Source organism: Cygnus atratus, chromosome 8, assembly GCF_013377495.2.
Source record: "Cygnus atratus isolate AKBS03 ecotype Queensland, Australia chromosome 8, CAtr_DNAZoo_HiC_assembly, whole genome shotgun sequence".
NCBI classification, from domain to species: Eukaryota; Metazoa; Chordata; class Aves; order Anseriformes; family Anatidae; genus Cygnus; species Cygnus atratus.
The window spans coordinates 17,963,745-17,987,650 of NC_066369.1; the positions used below are offsets into that span (position 1 = coordinate 17,963,745).

At 41.7% G+C, this 23,906-nt stretch overlaps 1 protein-coding gene across 1 annotated transcript; it reads left to right on the plus strand.

Annotated features, from left to right (window-relative positions):
• Positions 1-2,089: 2,089 nt before the first annotated feature.
• LOC118243550 (vitellogenin-2-like) lies at positions 2,090-23,710 on the plus strand. The gene is made up of 35 exons (XM_035537698.1): positions 2,090-2,129; positions 2,480-2,500; positions 2,679-2,830; positions 4,399-4,650; positions 4,814-4,975; positions 5,090-5,238; positions 5,466-5,616; positions 5,757-5,914; positions 5,996-6,161; positions 6,661-6,786; positions 7,601-7,819; positions 8,231-8,448; positions 8,564-8,661; positions 9,093-9,217; positions 9,858-9,959; positions 10,575-10,694; positions 10,794-10,983; positions 11,332-11,425; positions 12,142-12,327; positions 12,549-12,693; positions 13,501-13,729; positions 13,818-13,993; positions 14,253-14,591; positions 14,942-14,989; positions 15,145-15,234; positions 15,528-15,740; positions 15,830-15,972; positions 17,349-17,487; positions 18,205-18,340; positions 19,123-19,309; positions 20,607-20,692; positions 21,140-21,237; positions 21,328-21,487; positions 22,606-22,767; positions 23,415-23,710. The coding sequence occupies exons 1-35, from the start codon at positions 2,090-2,092 to the stop codon at positions 23,531-23,533; spliced, it is 5,199 nt and encodes a 1,732-aa protein (XP_035393591.1). The 3' UTR covers positions 23,534-23,710.
• Positions 23,711-23,906: the final 196 nt, after the last annotated feature.

Sequence of the window (23,906 nt, forward strand, 5' to 3'; positions counted from 1 at the left end):
CACAGTTGTCTTAGGTTTTTTTTTGTTGTTGTTGTTGTTTCCTTTCTTTTCTTCCCCCTCCTTTTAATTCAGGTTATTTCTTCTGGAGAAATATGAACCATGAAGGGGTGTGAGTATATTGGGAGGACAGAATGGGAGATGAAATTGTACTTGACGGACTGAAGAAATGGCCCAGAAAAAATTAAAGGATTCAGTTCTACAAAGAAAACCGCTAAGGTGAAGTCTTCATGTGTGGAATGTGGAGCAGCAGCAGAGGTGATCCTGCCCCAGGGTGCAGTGTTCGCTGCCCAGCATACTGGGGTGGGGTGCTCAAATCTGATTGTAAAAAGAAATGAAAAGTAAACAGCTCGTCATGGGAGCAGGGGCCCTGCTGACAAAGGACTCAGCTGTAGCTAAGAGAGGCTTTCCCTGCTGTCGGGTCCCCGTAGGATTTGGAAATTGCATCCAAGGCTAGGAGGGATTTGATTGCAAACTCCCTTTGCATTGCACTTTGAACTGCTGCACCACAAAGTCCAGACATGGCTATTTTACAGATATAGTGTTTTGTAAAAAAAAAAATTTTGCAGCTGCATATAAATATGCTATAGTATGTTAGCTTTTGAACCTCTCACCAGTTGCCAGTAGTTACATACTCAAATCCATTAGCTATATTCACCAAATCTCAAAAGACATGATACAACTCCCTAGTCTTGCTCACAGCATGAATGGCTTAGCTTTTCTGTCAGTCTATCAATTTTACTAAGGATGACGTTAAAACAAACAGGACCAGAATATAGCACCAGTAAAAACATGGTGCAGTACTTGCTATATTTCAAAATATTTTGAAGGTAAGATTTTAATTTTTTTTTAATCCTACAGTTGCCATCCTTGATCTAGAAACAAAATCCACACTTTGTCAGCTATTATAAATTACATCTCAGCTGCTCAATTATAAAAAAAAAAATCAGCTGAGAGCATTAAGAAAACTAAACTGTCTTGGCTAGGAGTCTCTGCTGTGTTGATGAGAAGCTGGCCGAGCTGAGTGCCCTGTGACCTCGGCCCTTCCCGCAGTGATTAAGCAGTAACTCTGTTCCCTACCCCCAGAGAGGTTTGGGTGTACACAGGGGCAGCCCCAGTGGGAAAACCCCTGTCCTGGGGCTGCCGGGCCACCGCTCCCCGCAGGGCTCTGGTGGGAGTGGTGCTGGTGGCTGTCTGGGAGCCAAGGGACCCAGCTAAGTCCTGGAGCCATGAGCAGCCTCTTGGACCTGTGGGGTTACTGGAAAGGGACAGGGAAAATGGCAGCAGGTGGCCGGCTACTGACCGGTGGGAGAAGGGGTGTCCACCCTGGAGGGAGGATGCTGCCTCTTGTTGCTTGATGTGAAACACGTTTGGGCAAACCGGACTTTGTACATCTTTGTAACCCAAGAGGTTTGTGTCTGTAACGCCTGGCAGCCTCACCAGGTCCCACCTCACCAACAACTTTCTGTGGGTGATGACGCTGGTCAAAGAAACTGATGTGATATCCTTGTAAGAAAAGGCACGTGAGCAAAAAGCGAGCCCTTTTTGCTGTGGTCTTCGTGACCGAGGTTTGTGTTGCTGGGTGAATTCCCCACCCTCAGAGGGCTGCGCTGTGGGTGACAGCAGGTACGTCTGGCAGGAGGGTATCAGTGCAGTGTCACAGGAGCCCTGCCTGGGGCTTTGCACAATCCTTTTGAAGCACTATCAGTTAGATAAGATGTGTGCCTTATGTTCAGGTCAGGATAACCTGGGCAAAGTTAGCGCAGGCTGCAATAGCACCAGATGCTTCCAGTGAATAATTAGTAGTTTTTCTTACACAATAAATAGTTTAGCTTTAATGATATTTTAATACTTTTAAGCACCTGTTCCAAAAGATACTTTCAGAGCAGTTAGGTGGTGAGGTGAGAACAAGATTGCCTCTGATGATTTTGGCACAGCAGTAGCAGACGGCACCTTGTACCCAATCCCTTCACCCTCAACGGGTTTGAGTGGTTGATAAAAAGTTGATAACTCAACAAAATTTCCCATGCCTGTTAATAATTCTTCTATAAAAGCTGCACATTTTGCCCTGTGGCATTCAGTCGCTTTTAGCATGAAGGGACTCATCCTGGCCCTGGTGCTCTCCCTGGTGGGTAAGTCTAAGCTTTACTGGCACTTCTGAGCTGTGATGGCCACCTCAGGAAGCTGCATCTCCTTGGGGACTTCAGGGACATTCATGGCACAATCCGCTGAAGCCTTTTAATGAGGTTGGCTATAAACTGTTAGATTTCTGCACCTAAGTGTAGGAGCAGGGGAAAAGCAAACAGCACCCAGTGAGGGGGGCTGGGGCAGGCTTGCTGTCCCAAGGGATGTGGGGTTTGCCGCAGGAGTGCATTGCTCTCCATCTGCCAGCCATTGGTACACCCAGTAAATGAATAATAAATGTAAAGTCTCTGCAGAGGTTTGGGTTTTCTCATGCATCCTTCTCTCTCCTCCCATGCAGGGGCTCAGAAGCAGGACCTCGGTAAGTGCGCTCCCACCACCAGCCAGCGGCTCCAACGCCGCCCTCCCCGGCAGCCCTGCTGTGCCCTCTGCTTGTGCCCAGCCTGCTGGGGCAGCCAGCCTCACCCTTCCTTGCTGGGATGGTTCCCGTGAGTAGCATCACAACAAAGGAGGCATTTCTGTTGTTTATTATTTAATAGAGCCCGTTTTTCATACCGGAAAGACCTACCTGTATGGCTATGAGGGACTCATCCTGCACGGGCTGCAGGGCAAGGGGCTGGTGATGGCGGGGGTGAAGCTGACCTGCAAGCTGCAGATCAGCCGCGTGTCCCGCAGCGACCACCTTCTCCAGGTAAGTCGCAAGGGGCATGGGAACACATCCATCTGCCTACATAATGCAGCAGAAGTCCAGGTCATACCTCCAGGCTGGTAAAATAAACAAGAAAAAGATGCAAACCTTGCACAAAAGCTTAGGGCCCTTCCTGGTGCCGAGATGACTACAAGCCCAATGTCAGGCTCAGGCAGTGATGTTCACCCTCGCATCCTGCGGGGCCATGGGAGGGAGCCGGAGCTGCCCCAGCTCTGCTGCCATCAGCACCTGCACCCACTTGGTAAAGCTGCCTTAGGTTCAGTTCCAGGCAAAGACATCACAGGCAGCTGCTTTAAAGCAATGTCCTCATGATAGTTTTAGTAAGGCAACACTAAACTTGAATATGAAAATGATGCAAATTCAAGCATGAAATATCAACGTTTCAGCCTAGTCCATAGCTTGAGAAAAGCTCAGTGCTGAAATTCCTTCATCACATAGGAAATTCAAGTCTGTCTCCATTATCTTCCTTTTGGTATTCCTCACATAGGCATTAATTCAAATGTGAAGAATGATAACGGTAATGCTTTCACTTGATATAATGATATCAGATCTGGAAGTGCTGTTACTCATAGAAAAGATGAAACCAAACATCTTAAAAGACTGGCATGGAACAAAGGATGATAGAAAAGGGATGACACCATGGGGGGGAAGAGAATTGTAAGAGGCCACTTAGCATTCATCCTAGGAGTTTACTGAATCTGCTATATTACTGAAACAGTGAGAGGGAATACCTATTATCAAATATAATACAATTCTGCAACTGCATGATTTTTGTAACCTCACTGATGGTGCTATGACTTTAGCGACTACAGACAAAAGTCGAGTAGGATTTACTCTGAGAAGGAGACAAGCCACTGTTGCAGCACTGATTAAAAACAGGGCCACTAAAACCATTTCTGTCTGCACAGGAACACGTACCTTTATGTAGGAGGGTGGGAGGCATGCGTGTATGTGTATGTGACTATGTATGTGCATGCAGGCACACATTTCCCACTAGGTAGCAGTCAAGGACTTGCAAGCAAGCTGTACAGCTTGATAAGCTGGAAGCAATGACAGCCGCTTGCAAAGAAGGTGACATCCGCCTCATCCAGTGCGAGGTCCTGTGGCCATCTCTGCCTCCCCATCAGCTGTGCTGCAGTTTTGGTGCTCTGGGATGTGCTGGACAGGAGCAAACATAGCCCCCGTGTGTCTAGGTAGGCTGCTTGAGGGATGGCTTGGCTGATTTTCAGGCTGAAGGGAGATCACACTGAAAATTTGGGGAAAACAGGCGAGTATCCTTCCCATACAGACAGCTGATAGCCAGTTTCACTCACCCAGCAAGCTTCACCACATTTGCTGAACTTTTGCATGACCTTTTTCTGGCAGAAATCCTTTAAGGAAATTGCATTTTTGAGGTCATGCCCTAGCCCCAGAACAAGAGTGTGAGGAGGAAAACATTTCCTGCAGTGTTGAACAAGTGACTTGTGTCTGGCCATGGACTAGAAGAGTCCAGTTTCCCTGTTACTGCACTGTGGTGGACAGGATGAATGTTTTCCTAATTCTGTTCACAGGTTCAATCGCCAAAGCTGGAGAAATATCACGGCTTCTGGCCCCTTGACTCCTTCACTCCATCTTCAAAGCTCACAGAGACCATTGCTGCATGTTTCAGCCAAGCCTTTAAGTTTGAGTACACCGAGGGAAGGGTGGGAAGTATTTATGCCCCTGAGGACTGCCCCGTCCTGTGCACGAACATAGTGAGAGGGATTCTGAACATGATGCAGATAACAATCAAGAAGTCACAAAATGTGTACGAACTACAGGAGGTTGGTTTCTTTTCCATTCTGATTTTACTTTTATTCTCATTTTACCGTTCCATAGAAGCTTGCCTGAACATAACACTTGCCAGGCAATTTGCATTGACCAATTTATTGCTGTAATGAAAGGCCATTTCCAGTGAAAAGTTCATTGTGTTTAATCAACACACAGGCTGGCATTGAAGGCATCTGCCAAACCAGATATGTTATCCAGGACGACAGCAAGAATAACCGTGCCACCATTTCCAAAAGCAAGGACCTGACCGACTGCCAGGACAGAGCGGTGAAGAACATGGGCATGGCTTACATCCGCCCCTGCCCCACCTGCCCCCTGGTAGGACCAGCACGACTCCTGTCTTGCGCTGGCACCAGCAGGGAATTTGGCTTGTCTGTGATAAATTAACTAGTTCCTGTTTGTATTTATGAGTGGGTCTCTTTGCACTTTTAGAAAGTCAGAAACGTTAAGGGCACGGTGATGTCCACTTACAAGATGAAGTATGATGACAGCGGGGTTTTGATAACGTTTGCTACGTCGGGGCAGGCGTACCAGGTCTCTCCGTTCAACGAGCCCGATGGTGCAGCAGGCATGGAGGCAAGGTAGGTGCTGTGCATGTTGGTAGTGTGGCAACACTATAATGAAAGCTCTCACCAGTCCTATAACATTTCCAGCTAATCTTGAGCAATGCACAAACCTGAGGAGTGTGTAATCCATCTGTGGTCAGTGCAGCTCCCTGCTGGGCACCCCTCAATCTGCCCCAGCAGCTGTACATGCCCAACTCTCGTGTACAATGCTACTGAAGCATTTTTTTTTCTTTCTCTTGAAGACAAGCATTGGTTTTGGTCGACATTAAAAGCACTCCCATAAATGTACCAGAAGTTCAACTGCAAAACCAGGGAAGTCTTCGTTATCATTTCTCAGAAGAGCTGCTCCAGATGCCAATTCCTCTCATAAGGATCAAAAATGCAGATGGGCAGGTATTAGAGGCATATTCTCCATTCCTTTCCATTATTTATAAGGTTAACAAGTCAGCACAATATTATTTTAGACATGGCACCTTTCAACTTGTTTTTTTCCTACATGTTTTCCAACATTTCAACATGTTTTTTGCCTACAGTTAACAGAAACTCTGCGACAATTAGTTAAGAATAATGAGGAAGGAGACACTAAAGAAGCTTCAGCCAAGTTCTTACAAATGGTTCAGCTGTTCCGTCTAGTGACCCTTGATCAAATCAACTCTTTGTGGGAGCAGTTTGCCAGTGAACCTCCATACAGGTAACTGTACTGCTGTCAGCCAGGATTTCCCACCAGAGGAGCACTGGGCAATGGGGGTAATGGTCCTCCCCTCCCCGGCAGGCACTGGTTCCTGAGCGCTGTCTGTGCTGCTGGAGCTACTGACACGTTCCAGTTCCTTAAACAAAAAATCCACGATAAGAAGCTGAACATCTGGGAAGCAGCTGTTGCTCTCCCTCTTGCCTTCCATTTCGTTACACCCAACAAGCAAACCCTAGAAGTTGCCTCAGTGAGTACAGATTATTCTTCCTTCTCTTACCCTGTCATTCATTTCTGAAGGTGAATTCACAGGATTACAATCAAATGATGCAACATATTTCCTTGATATTTTGTAAAAGGTAAGGTATTAACAAAAATGGGAATGATCTAGAAAATGTTTCCAAACACTTGCTGCCAGAAATTTTTCAGTGGCTTTGATATTTGATGCTGTTAAAACCCACAAATTCTAGGAAAATTGCTGTTTTCGTTTTGCCAAATACAAATTAAAAAAATAGAGGAACTGTAGAAAATAATGCAATGTAACCGAAATATAAAGTATGTACCTTGTAACTGGAGCAATACTATTTGCTTTAATTTTAGCTCAATCACTAGCATTTTATTTAACTTCTTAAAATATTTAGGAAAAATCCAAAGTAGTTTTGTCTATTTACTTTTCAGATATAAGTTTTCACTAAATACCAGCTCTAATAAGTTGAAACATTAACGACTCTGGCTTCTTTCTTCTGCAGTCTTTTCTGACCTGTCCCCAAATTCAGAAAGCACCGATGCTTCGAATACTTGTTTACCTGGGGTATGGTAGCATGGTAAATAAATACTGTGCTCAGCCTTCATTTTGTCCTAATGAACTTCTTCAGGTAGGTGACTCTCATTTCTTATTTCATAAGGGGTGAAGAAATTATTTTAATGACTCTAATTTACCTCTCACAATGCTGGCAATTAGGTAACTAGGTGTTTACATGCCTCACTCTTAGCTGTGATCGCCTGCTAAATTGCTAAGATAAAATGAAATGCTGAGCTGATGCCTTTGAAAAATCTGGTCTTAACAGTTCAGAATTTCAAATGTAAGTAAGTGGTAGAAGCCTGTGGGTATGACAGGTGCTGTAAACAACCTGGAATTTATGTATGACAATTCAGGATTAAAGAAAAATAATTATGATTCTTCTCTCTACTTTTACATTAGGTAGATCAAACTTAAAATATCTATTAAAAAGGCACTGAAGTGTGCAAAGCTCTAGATATGTCATAGGTTAGGGCTTCCAAAGAGGCCCTGCTACATACTTGCATATCACTGTCAGAAATATTCAGGTCATTGTCCTCGGCCTATGTAGCTCTGGTTCCTTAGTCAGAAGGACTACAGTATTGAGATAGCCTGCTGCTGCTTGGAATGGGTTTAAATCTTCCAAGGAAGACTGAAACAAAGCTCAGGCTCAGCGACAATTTACTCTCAGTTACAACACTGTGCAAGGAGAAAATGAAGTTTGTGCGTATGTTTTGTGTTAATGATGTCCTGATAACGATGGTGAGATTCTTCCTGGGAGAAAAATCTGAACATCTTTACTCAGGGCTTTGCACCAGTAGTTGTTTTATTTGCTTTGGCAATGAGTATTTTTATACGTTATTACAAGACTGCTGCCTGACATGATTAACCACTGTCTGCTGTGATTTCAGCCACTCCACGACCTTGCTGCTGAAGCTGCCAGCAGAAACCGTGCTGAAGACATGGCCTTGGCCCTGAAAGCTATAGGCAACGCAGGAGAGCCAGCCAGTATCAAACGCATCCTGAAGTTTTTGCCAACATTTTCACCTGCTGCTACTGCATTACCGAGCAGAATTCATGCTGATGCTGTGCTGGCCCTGAGGAAAATTGCCAGAAAAGACCCTGCAAAAGTAACTGAAATTATTATTTAGACAAATGTCTTACAGGGTGTAATTTGGGTTGACTTAGCGATGCAGGGATAATAAAGCCATCAGGTAATGTTAGCAACTCTGGGCAGATATAGTTACAGGTCTTGTCTTTTCCCACACTGTGAATTCCTGACATCACCCCATCGTGGCTGACGTCCTGGGAAAGAGGCTGCTTCAGTCGCTGTAATGTTGGGCCCCTTACTAATGGCTGTTTCTTCCAGCCCTGTTCACTGTGCGGCCAGCAGTATCTTCATTTCCAGTGACAGGCCTCATGCTCAAGTCTCTGTTCAGGGTTTTGTTCTCCATTCACTGCAGATCAGACACGCACAGTTTAGGAAATATTTCTTCCCAAGGAGTTATGAGGTATTCACAGGTTTTATCTTCCTCCTCCAGGTAAGGGAGATCTCTCTCCAGATCTTTATGGACAATACACTTGCTCCTAATGTCCGCATGATGGCTTGTGTTGTCCTCTTTGAAACAAAGCCTGCTCTTCCAATTGTAGCAGCTATGGCCACCTCGCTGCTGACCGACACCAGCCTACAAGTAGCCAGTTTCACGTACTCACACATGAAGGCTTTGGCAGTAGGCAGGATCCCACAGCTCTACAATCTGTAAGTAAAGAAAGAAGTACATTTTTTAGTTGCAAATGGTGATTTTTCTTGAAGTTTTCTAAGAATTTGGTCACAGTTGACTATCTTCATATGATTTTAACTCTTTATTACTCAGATCTGCTGCTTGCAACATTGCCATTAAACTACTGAGCCCCAGACTTGACAGGCTGAGCTATCGTTACAGCAAGGTCATTCATGCTGGTGGTTATTCCCGTGAGTACCAAATGCCATGTTCCCTGCTTTGGCTTGCTTAGCTGAAGGCATCTATTGTGTTCCACAATTTCCATACAAAATCCTGTCATGGTCTGTGGGCTTAGTGCACTCCTGAAACAGAATAAAGCACAAGAGTCTCCTGAAATGCAAAATCCCTTGAAGGTGTTCTACTACTCTTTGGGTATCTGCTGGGGAAAGAGGTGTCTTATCTGCACATGGATTTAGGCCTCCTTCTTCAGTCACTGTGGTCCTGTTGACTCTGCCCTAGAACAAAGATTCCCTCTTGGGGTTACAAGCTTGAGGACCTACGGGGCTGAATACTGGCAGAATCATTTGAGATCTAGTACAGCATGCACCTAAGGTAACTTACAGGCACCAGACACCTTGGAAACCCTAAGAAAAATCTCTACTGCTTTTTGTTCCTGTTATAGATGTGTATAAGGCTGGTGCAATTTGGAGGGTCTATCTAATGAACAGTCCCAACACTATGTTTCCATCTGATATAATCACGAAAGTAAGAGGATATTATGCAAATACTGCAACAGACATTATAGAGGTAAGTATTTCATGAAAACAACCAGATAGATACGGCCCAGCTACAGATAGCATTACTTGTTAAGCCATTTGGACTGCAATGTAGTGTTTGACTCTATCTCTGGCTGTAAGGACTGGAGTGGAATGGAAAATTTAGATAATGGTTATGATTTTACTTGTATTTGGGCTTTTTGACATGTAGATTTAGCAATGAAAACATTCAGTATAGGCATGAAAATCTAAGAGAGCAAAGGAAAGCTTACATAGCAGAGCATTTGTCTGCCTAACTAAAGTCACGTGATGTGTGGGGCATTTTGCATAAGTACAGGGAATAAGCAGCTGAAATTAAATTTCAGCCAGCAGTGCAGCCCCAGCAGATTGAAACTCCATGTAACAGCATGCAGGCATTTACTCACCTTCTTGGGCAAGCTTTGCAGCCTGGGCTGATCTTTGAGCTGCCCTAAAATTATCCCTGCTGACGAATTCAAAGCTCAGCACGTCCTCAGCATCTGCAGTCATAGCCTCCAGTCATCTGCCTTATAAGTGCTACAGCTTCATGAAGTATGTATTTAGAGTGGCCTCCGTGGGTGTAATACCAGGTAGAAAGGTATTCCTGAGCTCCCTGGTACTTGGGCTGTGATGTTCGATGATGTTTCCTACAGGTGGCTCTCCGATCACAAAGCCTAATCAATATTATCAGGCAGCAGAATATTCCCTTTGCTGAATATGATACATACAAGACACTGAAGGAACTTGGTAAAACGGTATGTCTTTATGCACCTCACTGATTTGTTCGCAATATGTAGTACCCATCAGCCCAGGGTTGCATCAGCTACCCTCCTAGCCATCCCTTTGATGTTCCAGTGAGAAAGGAGTTGGCCATCCTGTTTGGTCACAGAAAGATGTACTTACTTATATTGTACTTAGTCTGTGAACAGATGCCATTTTTTCAGTCACCATGTGTCAGCACACCACGCAAAGCTGCCCTTAATGTACAGTACAAAAGATGATGATGATGCTGGTAGCCAAAATTCATCTGTTTTAAAGTGTATGTTAAAACACAGTAAGTGGTTGCCCTTCTCTCTTAAAATGGTTATTGAACAAGACTTCTGTTCATGAGCCCTTGGGTGCCACCCACTACTTAGAGCAGCAAAAATTACCGAGTCCTTACCTCATCCTTATGTGGGGAGACTCCCACTGAAGTCAGTTATGCAACATAAGGAAGGCCACATCAATTCAGACTAGTAAGATGTCTACTATTTTTTTGGCTAAGGAACCATAGTTAGCATCCTTCAAATGTGATCTACATTTTGTTAATACAATGTTGTATTTTAAGAAACTGTATCTGCTTCTTCCCTTTCTCCTCCTCAACACTGCAGTTTCTGGGATGGAAAGAATTGCCTCCAGAAGACCCTCTGGTGTCTGCTTACATCAAAATATTGGGCCAGGAGATTGCCTTTGTTGACGTTGATAACAAAGTCATTCAGCAGACCATAATGGTACTGACAAGGCTGTTGCCTTTTTTGTTTGTGATGCAGAATAATTTCCCTTTCCCATCTCATCTTCCCTGATTATTTAACCAATTTCTCTGTCTTCAGAGTCTGACTGGATCATCAAACTGGCAGACAGTGGTGAAAAAAGCAGTGGAAGAGGTCCAGCGAGGCATTTCAGGCCGATGGACCGTGCCGGCGATGGTGGCCGAGCTGCGGCACATTGTCCCCACGGTGGTTGGCATGCCGCTGGAGCTCAGCCTGTGCGGCGCTGTGCTGGCTCAGGCTGTGGCCGATGGTGAGCTTGGGACACCTAACTGAGCAATTTCCTCCCGATAATTGTGGTTCCAATCCCTCTGCTGAAAGTAAATCCCTCTGTAGGCTTGAAAAATACTCTCGTAATGGGGAAACAGTGTCCAGACACCTCCAAAGGGGCTGAGAAGTAATCACCATGTTTCATCTGAGACGTACTTCTGTAACTGTTTCAGAGTAATAATCTTTAAGTAATCCTGTGAAGTATTTCAAAATGTAAAAGCAATGCTCGTGCATTAACTACTATGTTTATTGAAAAAATTGTATCCCCCGCATTTTTCTTTTTTTTTAATATTTTTTCTGTGTTCATATAATTTCTCTCCGTCTTTTTCAGTTGATATTCAGCTGTCACCACCATTATCTGACAATTTTAGACCATCACAGTTGTTGGAAACCAACATGGATATTCACGCTGATATGCAGCCAAAGTAAAAATGATATATTTTCATATATACACACACATTCATTTGTATTTATATTTGAAATAGTTATATTACGTAAGTATCTTATTTGTACCAGATTTGGGATGGCTGTGCTAGTCTTGAGCAGTGAATCTGTAAGAAAACAACACAATCATGTGATGCTTTCAGCCCATGCAGCCTAGCAAAGTGCATTGCATTAAAGAGGAACGTGGCGATGTTCTGCCATTGCTGAAAATGCTCATATTTGTACCTGCTCAGTGACTAAAGCTACTAAGCCGTGAAGGCATTGATTACGTATGAGAAAGTTTTTCAGAAGACACAAGCTGGGGGGGTTTCAGGCAGAAAAGGAAAACACTTCTGGATCCACAAAAGCAACAGCAACACTACTAGTAACAGTAATAATGATGATAATAACAATAGTGAAAAAAAATAGACAAAATCTGAAGCTATAGGAAGATTTTGACATTAGCTTATTATCAAGCAATGTATCAGTGATTAGGCTGTGAGAGGATCCATGCAAGCTTTATCAAATAAATCCCTTCACTTTTTCCAGTGGCACTTTAGCTTTTTTATCCTGTTACATGATATATCTTTTTAATCTGTTAGTAGTGGTTCTTACAATTAAAAGAACACAAAGAAAATGCAATCCTGCCTTTCAAAGATAAGTACATGCATGTTAATTTGTAATTTGTAATTGCATATTTTTATTTTCACTCTTTCAGAGTATATTTCCATATGATTGCAACGATGGGGATTAATATGCAATACTTTCAGAGTGGTCTTGAATTTCACGCAGAGTTCAGTGCCAACACTACAATGAAATTTGATGCCAGGGTTAATATGAAAGAGAAAAATTTGAAGATTGAAACCCTTCCTTGCCACCAGGAGGTTGAGCTTGCAGCTGTAAGGTACAGAAGAGTTAGCTGCATTTCAGTTGTTATGTGTTACTGATTGTGAGCTCCCTGTTATAAAATCATGAACCTACAACTCTTGTCAGGCTCTGCTGTAGTTTGGTAACCACATGAAGCTTAATATTCTCTTTTGTATTGCCCATAGCTCTCTGGTATTAAAGACAATTGGGGTTAAGCAAAATCAGATGTTACTTGTTTGCCATTTGTCACCTCCACAGGAGTGAAGCTTATGCTATTTCAAGAAACATGGAAGAAGCAGATTCCGAAAAGAAGACCCATATTCTCCCCAAAGGAGAAATAACAAATATCTCCGATCAGAAGTTTCAGTCATCAGAAATATCTTCAAGAGCCGAAAGCTGGAAGGTAACAAGGCCTCTCATCGCCTGCACTGCAGGCAGGTAGAGAACAGAACATATCTCACTGGGGCTGAGCACGCCCAACACAGCAGCTGGCTAATCAGATCACAAACAAGGAAACTGTGAGACCCAGCAGGTGCCTGATGTATCCCAAACCAGGCCTAACATAAGTCTCAATATGTTTAAGCCACTTTTATTCAGGGCTTGCTGGCTCTTGTCATCTCATGCAGACGGGTTGCTCTGACAACATGTCTTCCTTTTTCTGCATAGTCATGGGGAGGGGGTGTGAAAGCCACATCCTTTGTACAGTACCCTGTTTTTCAGAGCCAAAACAGTCTGGAAAGGATGGCTCAGGCAGGATATACAGGTTGTTTCCCAAATTCCAAGGGAATCCCTGCAGGGGTCTGTAGAAGCCCATCCTCTGATGTGCTCTTCAGCTTCTGAGGCCTACTGCTGGCATGGAAAGGATATACTGGCTGCAAATACAGCTGAGGAATAGTATCCCAAAACTGGTGCAGAGAAATAGCCCCTCCAAAGAGTCCTGGAGGTTCTGATTGGCAAGTTTGTTTGTGAAACACTGCCTGGGAAAGGCTGGCTAGGAAACCTGACCTCTTCCACAGAGCACTTTGGAAAAAAATCCCACTTCTTCCAATGCTTGAGTTTCTAATTTTAAGCAGTGCTTCCTTTCTTAGCCAAGAATGTCATCATTCTCATCATTAATAGGAATACAGCAAAGATTTTAGGAGCTGTGACAATTTTTTTTGTGTGTGTGCGTGTAAAATATTTTTATTTACCATATTTTTGTTTAATACAGCAAAGAAATATTCCTAGTGTGATACCCAAGGGATACCAGCAAGGCTCAGAAGAGGAACATCACCACAGTATAGGACAAAGATCTTATGCACGTGTCTTCTGTAGAAAATTATCCAGTTTGGGATGTTCTGCTTGTCTCAGCCTAAAGTCACAAAATTCTGCTTTCTTAAGAAATACTTATCTGCACAAATTAGTTGGAGAACTTGAAGCCAGGATAGTTTTGAAGCCAGGTATAGTAATGAAAGCAATCTTTTCTGTCAATCTCTGTGAATGATGCTCAGGTAGCACAGTACTGAAATATAAGTATCTTGACTCTAGTTCATACAGATGCTGATATTGAAAAAATACAGCTGGAGATTCAGGCTGGGCCCAAAGCTGCTTCCAAAATAATCGATGTAGCAAGTTCGGGGTCTAAAGAAGAGGAGGAGACATCTCTGTATGAGAACATCAAAGCTAAACTGAAGAAGATCCTAGGCATTGAAAATGTGTTCAAGGTAAGAGACTGAGCATTGGATGGGGGAATATTTTCCCATGAACGAAACCAAGGGTTTGAAGTCCAATGTGGAAAACTGGCATGGGAAAGCAAGGATTTTTGTTGGGAGGGGTGGGTCTTGGTGTGTTCTGGTGCAGCTTCTGAAGTGTGGGGGGCAAGGAAGTTCTATTTCCTTGAAGGGCTGTGGTAAGATGCTTGTCTGACACCTAGAGAAATGTTACAGAGCTGTAAATTCATAACTCTTTGAACTGTTTTTGGAGGTCACAAATAAGACATGGCACCATACGAAACGGATTCACAGCAAAGTAAAGACTGCTGTTACAGACCTCTGGGTAGAGCCCAGTGCAAACCCCCTCTCCAGTTCGTCTTCTTCTTCCACTGCTTCCTCTGCTGATGGTAAGGAGCCTGAAAATAAACATGAGAACGAAGAAATAAGGCAATTTGGGAAGAAGCATGGCAGCAGCAGCAGCAGGAGCAGCAAGAGCAGTAGCAGCAGCAGCAGCGCTGGCTCTGACAGCAGTATGATCTGCAGCAGCAGCAGAGAGGACCGCCCTGGAGACAAACACTGCAGTGGGGATAGTGAATATCCCAACCAATGGGTAATTCACCCAGACTGGATTCTTTATACTTCTTGTAGTGAATGTTTTTGTACTAGAAATCAGGAAATTGTGCCCAAAGGGCATGTACCGAAGAAAGACAAAACAGACTGTTTGTTGCAGCATGGATGAGGTAACCTAGCAGAGCTCTTTCCTGTTTTTAACCTCTCTGGTTCTCTGAAGCATTTCAGTTCAGAATTTCATATTCCAGAAGGTTTCAGTTTAAAATGTTTAAAAATTTGCATCTTGTTTTACCTTTTTTCCGTATTCAATACTGAACTTATTAAAGCATTTGTCAAAAGTTAGTTGTTTTTCTTCTCTTGGATCTTCTTACATACTATCTATCTTCACAGGCACATCTACCCATTTACCAGTTTTGGTTCAAGCCAGCAGATGAACAGGTACATTTTCTGCTTATGCTGTGGGCAGGGCCTATAATTGCTCTCACTAGCTTGACTGGAACTTAGTTCAGTCAAAATAAAAATACGAAAAATTAGTTCTGCGATGAATTGTAATGGTAAACAACTTGCTTCAGAGTGATTTTCTGTTGTTGCAGGACTCACAAAGGGAAGTTCTGAATAGCAGCAGCAGCAGCTCCTCTTCTTCTTCAGTTAGTGATGAAGGCATCTCTACAGCTATGTCTCAGGTGAGTGTCTTCACACACAAGAAATAAAGACATTTACTGTGGATTTCAAATGAATGCATGTTTATGATAACATTACTGTTGTACTTACAAAGGTTGTAAGAGCATTCCCTTGAAAGACGGGCAAAACCACACATGCACCGAACTGCTAGAGTGATGATCTACGATACTGTCATGTACTTTATATAAAAAGACTTGAATGAAGCTTTTCCTTTACAAATACTTTTTATTTCTGTTCTTATACAGTAATTCTAATGCTTTGTCTTTGGTCTCTATTTCCTCCCTACTGACTTAAGCCTAAATTCTTGGGAGACAGCAAGCCACCAATACTGGCTGCAGTTCTTCGTGCCATCAGAAGAAACGAGCAGCCGACAGGATTCCAGCTCGTACTGTACGCTGACAGACAGCCCGTCGGATTCAGGATACAGATTTTTGTTTCAAGCATCACAGAATCAAATAGATGGAAACTCTGTGCTGATGCTTCAGTAATAAATTCCCATAAAGCTTCGGTGAGTTTAAAATGTGATCAGCTCAAATGCAAATGAAATATAACAATGTTACTATGCTTTGTACAAAAATATATATTGCCTTCTACTAGGGTTCCCTTAAATGGGGTACAGATTGCCAGGACTACCACATTGCTACTCAGATTGCAACAGGGAAATTTGCTTCTCATCCAGCTATGCAGATGAAGCTGGTGTGGCCAAAAGTACCTTCAAGTGTCCGAAGAACAGCAAGATGGTGAGATTTTACTTCAGTTTTTGAAAAAGTCACCCATGTCAATGCTTCAGATAATTAGATTCAGTTCTGCAATTTCTGATCCAGAAGAATTTCCCTTCATCAATATGATTTTATATCAGATTGTTTTTTTCAGTCTCTTTTTTTTTCTGTGCATTCATTCCCTCAAAATTTTGTGCATTTTTGTTTGCAGGAAAACTGCTTGAAACAAAGTGGATGATGGGATTGACATAATTTATTGTAAGCTTTTAATTTAAAGTGCCTGAATTAGGAACTTGGTCTCCTGATGCTTCCTAATCCCTGGAAGCTCTAAGTAGAAGCCTAACCTTGGTTCTCTGAAGGAGTCTGTCTCTTTTTGACTGTACAGGGTGCCTTAAGAGAGTCATTTCCTAACGCAGGCACCTTACCTCTGCCTTCTGAAGAAGATGATGTGAATACTTCCATAAGGTTTATTGCACACTATGCAATAAACACACATGCAAATGTTGCATGATGCTTAGTATAAGAAAACTAAATTCTGTATTCAGTTCATATATGCAACTATCCACATATATATCCATATTCTATATATTATTATTGTATCAATTCATTCATTGTACCTGTACATGCATTTACCCACAATAGCACTGAGACCTGTATCTAAGCCTCTTTTTTTTTCTTCACAGCAATGCCAAAATATTGACACATATAACACCTCAGTTATAGATGCAATACAAGCTTTCATGTTTGAAGGGATACAAGTGATTTGATTAACAAATGTCTGCTGAAGAGCATAATTTTTATAGGGGATTGTATTACCTTGATGTCCCCTTATTATAGTGGATGAAACCATTGAATTGACCATCCTGGAGCAAAGCTACAGAATTCAGCTTTGTTCTTCTTTAAGACTATACTATATATATATATAACTTTTTTTTCTGTATTTCTCTATTTAAATCCAAAGCCTGTAATGGAACCTGATCATAGAGGTTCCTCTGTCACCTCATTGACAATCTTAGTGGGCAATGGATCCTTGCTAAAACCGTGTATTGCAGGACTGAAACATTAATAACAAGTCATCTATTTTTTGGCAATTTAGTATTTTAGTTTTTATGTAATCGGTGCCTACTTTTTAACTCTGAATGTCTTTAGAAAAAGGTGGTTATACTTTTCTTCTCATGTCATGCTGCTATCCAGTCTGCTGAAGACTGTTTCACCCATTAACGCTGTTAAAATCTGCCTGTTCCTCTTCCCATAGACAACACCAAGTTACAAACCCTACTATAAAACTTCTGTCTAACAGAGAGCGCATATTGCTTTATGGGGGTACTTCAGTCAGAACAAATGCTGAACAAACTTTTCAGAGATGGATGGTTTTAATCAGTTACTTTATTCTTCAGGTTCTACAGATATCTTCCAGGGGCTGCATATATGCTTGGGTACTCCCAAAGGCAACAGCGTGGTCCCTCTCGCCAGACAACCATGGTTATGGCTCTGACATCTCCAAGAACCTGCGATGTGGTCCTCAGGCTACCTGAGGTAAATATTTCCACTATCTTTTATTCTGGAGCATTACATACTTATGAAATTGAAGATTAATAGCTTTTTTATCCCACCAATTTTTTGATTTTTAATTTATTAAACCATAAAGAAGTTCCTCCGTCACAAGTACCTTGTGTTCACATAGTTGATTCTGTTATGAAAATATCTTACAGCACATTTCTTTCTCATGTAGCAAGTTGACACTTGAAATAAAAAAGAGGTGGTAATACAACAATCATGATTGAGAACACATAAGCAATTATTGATTAAAAAGACCACTCCTCCAAAAATCTTCAGGGAGATGATAGGTTTTGCTGTGTTTTGGAAGAGATAATAATACCAGGTTGTAGAGAATCATGATGGATAAATATTAGCCCTCAGCATATAGGCAAGGAAAGGATGAGCATCTCAAGTAAGCAAGCTGTTTGTGCTGTGAGCAAGTGGGATGTACAACTCATGAAAAAAATGTGAATTGGCAAATATCAAACTTAATTTATAATATTGCTATTCTGTAGATTGCAGATGTGTCAAATTGTAGAGCTCTTTTTTGGTGTAGATAGAGGACTTGATTTATTTTTAGCTCTGACCTAAATCTAGATTCTAGTTTAGATTTCGGTCAGTACAGGCCTCTTTGAATGTTATAGGAAAATGCTATTACATCTCCGCACTGTATTTGGCATGTACATTCGTGTTTGTTTTCTGTCTGGTTTTCAGATCACAATTTACAACAGAGCCATCAGGCTTCCCCTACCATTCCCTTCAAGTCCAGGTACTCTGACTTCAACGCTACCATCTCCTGACTGGGACATCTTTTCCCAAACAGCCTTTTCAATCATCGAAAACCTTAAAGGTCAGCAATTAACTACCTGCAGAAGTACCTACTTTGCAGATTTTTGTAAATATGACTCATATTTTTAAAGTAACTTGAAATTGTTTTACGCTCACTTGAAAAATCAGTTGGACTTCACATAGCAGTAAACCTGTCTGTAATGAAAATCTTTGAGGCTGCAAAGATGTAAGGAAAAGGAAGCATGTTAGCAAGATTAAGTATTCAGTACAATGCCAAACAGCGATTCAGACATATGCTGTCCCCCAGTATATCCATTTGAACTTCATTGCAGAGACTGCTCCAGGAGAAAAAAAGCATTACAAAATTTATGAGAAGGACACTTAAGTGACCTCAGGTTTGTGGTGTTCTGCTTGAATAGTACTGCTACAAAGAAGCTGAAACAGCTTCAGAAAATATACCCGTTAATTTTACCTCCTGCACCGGATTTTAAAAGGTTACTTATTCATTCTTGCCGTATTAAGACATAATTGTAAGATACTTAGGTTAAATTATTAGTGGAAAGGCTTTATGTAATTCTGGGATACGGAGACACATTTTGCCTGAAATCAGTGGTCTAATATCATGCCTATGCATATTTCTTTGGTAAAAACACAATGTTAATTAAACATCTGTCTGTTAATTAAAATTGTTGTAAAATAATTTCTATTTGGAACTGGTAAGATTTCCAACAAAATACAATAACAGTGAAAAAAGGAGAATTTTACTTGTTTCATTTTCCCCTCCCCATTTAAAATAGAGTAACTGTCTTGAAGTATAAAAGGTTTACTTTTGACTTTTTTCAGCTCATTGTTCAGTCTCCCAAAATGTGATCACAACCTTCAATGGAGTTGAGTTTAACTATTCAATGCCTGCGAATTGCTTCCACGTCTTGGCACAGGACTGTAGTCCAGAACTGAAATTCTTAGTTATGATGAAAAGACTTGAAGAATCTGCTGACCTTATAGCAATAAATGTCAGACTCGCCAGTCAGTAAGTAATTGCAAACATAATGACAGATAGATGTCAAGCTGATATAAATGTGGAGACCAGACTGTAAAGGCAGAGTGGTACTTCATAAGACTCCTGGAAAAGTTACTGACGTCAATGGAAAGGTTTCTAGGAATGTCACTGAGATTTGGGACTTTGCCTTTGAGAAGTCCTTTGTTTCTGAAATACATCTGAGGTTCACAGTAACCTAAAGTCTTTACTGCCTGAAACTCTTCATTAATTTGTAAGCATTTAACTGCCTCATTTCAGTTCTCAGTAATTAGGTAGAAACATAAACTATAAATCCAAAAGGGACTACTGTAATAATTTAGTCTGACCTCCTATGCCAAACTAATAATTAGGACTAGTTAGCACCTGCAATCATCTCAGCAGAGATGTTGAGAAGTGGACATACCTAAAAAGGGAATTACTTATCCCAGATTAGATGCACTCTCTTAGGTCATCCTTTAGTTGGTACATGATGTACTAAATCTATTTGAAACTAATTTAAGACATGCTTTGTTTCATCTTGGAGCAACCATAGGTTCTTCTTTACAAATATAGTCTGATATTCTAAGTAGTATAGGATTATGCATACCAAAATCACTGTAGGGAATGTTCTTCAAAGTGCATAAATAGGCTTTGATCTGTAAGGTTTCATTATGAGTAATTATTTATTTTTGAAAATTGTGTGCCCATCTGTGCCATAATCTTAGAGAAACAGAGAGAAACTAGTATTCCGTGCACCTGTTTTGTGGAAGAACTGAAGGATGCTTATTTTATAGACCATATCTTTTGTGATACATTCCTTGCCACTGTGTCATTCCTCATTGTTTCATATAGCACTCGTATGCTTTTGATGTGCGTACGTGTCATATTTCTTCATTAGAGCAAACACTGCTACCAAGAAAATACTGTACTACACAGGCTATTCAAGCTGTAAGAGATCATAACTGCTGTACAGAACCCAATCTTCCTCTGAAATGTAAAGCACCTTGAATATATGTGAACATATAAGAGGAATTACATTGTTTTGCAGCAAGGGTTTCTGTAGCCTGGTGTCTTACTGCTTGAACTGTGACACAAAGAGATGCTCAGAAAACTGGAGAAAGGGTTATTGTGAGTACTCCTCCTGGCATGCTCTTCTGGGCTCTTTTAATTTTCTTCCCAAAGGGTAACAGGTAATTATTCACAAAATGATACGAGCATCCTGCAGTGTTGGTTCTACCAGGACTAGAAACTGTGAGCTGAATAGTGAGGAGGAGGAACATTTATTTATACTCGTTTCCTTTACTTAAAGTAAGGTTGACATGTATGTTTCCAATGGACGCATCCAGTTGAAGATTAATGGTGTTCAGACCCCAACAGATGTTCCATACACACCCAGTTCTGGTAGGAGACTCATCTTTCTATTTCACTTAATATTTTCTGCTCTTTTGAAGAAGGACATAATCCTGCAAATCCCTCTCAAATATAATATAAGCCACTTAATATAAGTGGCTTTCATGGGGGTGATAGGAAAGCTGAGCAAAGAAAGAGGTGCCAATCTTGTGTATCCACAAACCAAATAATGCAGGGCTAGGGCACCTTGTGCTGTCCATGGAGACTCCCAGAACAGGCAAACAGATCTCCCCCGCCATGGCCACACTAGTCACTGGGCTTTGGCTTAGTCCAAGGCAGGATGGGATCTGATTTTTCTCATTTCCACCATTTCTTTTCATTTCCACCATACATTACAGTCTGCATTGTCTCCATGAATTTAACAGGGGTTCAGGTTGGACCCTAAAACAATAACCTCATTTTCAAAGGTATCTTTTTGTTTTCTTGTTGCAGATGCAAGCATGCTGATCAGCAGTGAAAAGGAAGGCTTGTCATTAAAAGCCCCTGAATATGGCATAGATAAACTGTATTACGATGGACATAGATTTGAGGTACTATTTTTTTTCCCGTGGTTTTATTTTTAGAAGAAAAACATCTAAGTGTTTATTTATTTATTTATTTTTATTTTTATTTCTATAAAGATTCAGGTTGCTTTCTGGATGGCTGGGAAGACATGTGGTATTTGTGGAAAATATGATGCTGAGAAGGAAAGGGAATATCAAATGCCCAGTGGATACTTAGCTAAAGATGCAGTGAGTTTTGCTCAGTCTTGGATTGTCTCAGAAGATGCCTGTACTGGAGGTATTTAGATTCTAACATATATTAGTATCATTGTCTTTGACTAATTCATTAGTCACATGAATAGTCATAAGATTTACATATCTGATTTATATTAATTGTACAATGATCATATTATTGTTCACTATTTTGTAATTAGTTTCCTTAGACTAAAACACAGTCCATTCTCCTGAGTTTGGTAGCTCTCTGCAAAGTCTGTTTTTATTGCATTTTTATATCAATTTCTTACATATTACCGAACTACCTGAAGTTTGTGCATTCTAGATAAAATTATAAACCTAAATCTCCCCAAGCTGATAATTTGTTATGAAAAGTAGATAGTTTAACTGTTTACAAAAGACATTTTATCTTGTACCTAAAAGTTTCATGCTTTATTTCCATTCTGTTATTTTCAGGCTTTAAAATCCCAGAAAGAAAAAAAAAAAACAAAACAATCTAACATTGACTAACAAAACAGAGGGCACTTGTGTGGGAAATAGATGTTTTAATTTACTCAGGCTGAAGATGGAATTAATCTGAAACCTTCAGACAGGGAATGACTGTTCTTACCATTTAGCTCCTGTATAAAAACAACAACATGAGCGTAACTGAACACGGTAGGGTGCACCACACCCCATGGGCAAGAGGTGGCATTTTGGAACACGCTCTTAGGGTCAAGCTCCCCTGTGGAGACTGGTCTAGTGAAGCCCAGATCACAGGGTCGTAACGCCTAAGCTGCTCAGCCATGGCAAGGTGGCTGTGATGCTAGGCACAGTGCAGAAGTGGATATATGGATGTAGAGGAGCCACTACTGACCCAAACTGAAGTGCTGTTGTAGTTTGGGTAAATCTGAGTGCCAGCAGAGCAAGGGATGCACACGTATCTTTTGGATTTCCACACCCATGTCCGACCGAGATCTGACTTAACATGCCTCTGTCCTGGGGATTGTCCCCCCAGATGCCTTACAGTCCAAGTCTTTGACAGAAAGTAGCACTCCCTTGAATGAGATTAGTTTCACGTATCTTGTGTTTGTCAGTATGGCCATTGGTCTTAATTTTTGCTAATTCTATATGTTGAATTCAGAAGTTATTTATATAAACTATAGATTCTTTAAAAAAATATATATATATATATTTTTGTAGCTTGCAAGCTGCAGCGTAGATTTGTCAAAGTTGAGAAGCCAGTTGCATTTGACAAAAAGGTCTCAAAATGCTTTTCCATGGAGCCAGTTTTACACTGTGCAGAAGGCTGCTCAGCAACCAGAACTGTTCCCATCTCCATGGGTTTCCACTGTGTACCAGCTGGTGAGTCTAAAACGGTGTACTTGTGCACAATGCAAGGTGCATGTTAGATTGTGATTCTTACTCTTGCACAGCTCCCTACTCTTTCTCTTTCCTCTTCTCCACAGCAAGACACAGAGCTACAGCCCAAATTAAGGCTTCATGTGATCTGGCTGTTTAAGTTGCTCAGCTTGTTAGGATGCTAGCATACGAAAAAAGCTCTGTCTCAGGCAGGGACACCCCATTTCACCTTTTCCTCTTCAGTAAATTAAAAAAAAAAAAAGGATGAAATATATTAATAACTTTGCATACCAGAAAATAAGCCATATTAGCAAGCATCGTAGCTAGAGTTCGCACTACCTAAATATGAATGATGGGAAAAGTGAACTTTTCTAAAAATTACATCAGTTCAACAGTGGTACACACTAAAACCACAAGAACGAGCCTCAACAGAAGTCAGAAGTCTTACTGTTTTCACCAAGAGTTATACCTACATAATGGTTTTGTGATTAATTTTTTGTATGGCTTTGGGTAACGCCCTGTTCCACACATGCCGATGTGAAAAACTGTTGAGGCTGATCATACTAGCACTGAGTCAGTACCTCAATGTATTAAAAAAATAAAACAAAAAACAGTCACGTGGCTTCTTTATCCTCTTTTCTCATTTACAGACTCCACTCTCAACCCAGAGGAGGAACAGATGAGGTTAAGCCAGAAGTCTGAGGATTTAGTGAGCACGGTGGATGCTCACACAGCATGTTCCTGCGAACAGCAGTCGTGCTCAGCGTGACGCTCCACTTCACAGCACTCACGCATTTCTGCACTTCAGCGTTAGTGCTGACAGTCTGTGGAACTGTGGACACAGTTGTGCGGCCCAGCGAGGACAAGGCCAAGCCTGCTTCACAGAATTGTTTTCCCCACAGTTATTTTGAGATCTCCGAAGTAATTCTGGGTTCCCTTAAGCGGGTTGGATCTTTCAATAAACCATTTCTCTCTAAAAGCGTTTCGTCGAGCTCATTTCCCTCCGTGCGTGTGCTCCCCTGAACGTGGGTCTCCACGCGAGGCTCCAGCAGGAAGCCGCGGACCCTTCCCCACCTCCCCGCGGCCCCAGCGGGGCCCAGCCCCGGCTTCTGCCGGCCCCTCCGCGGGGCCCCATTCCCGGC

Excerpts from the sequence above, each read along its gene's own strand:
- LOC118243550 (XM_035537698.1), top strand. The coding sequence starts at position 2,090 with ATGAAGGGACTCATCCTGGCCCTGGTGCTCTCCCTGGTGG. Across the intron at positions 9,960-10,574 it reads TGAAGGAACTTGGTAAAACG|TTTCTGGGATGGAAAGAATT; the intron begins GTATGTCTTTAT and ends TCAACACTGCAG. Across the intron at positions 14,990-15,144 it reads TCAAGCCAGCAGATGAACAG|GACTCACAAAGGGAAGTTCT; the intron begins GTACATTTTCTG and ends CTGTTGTTGCAG.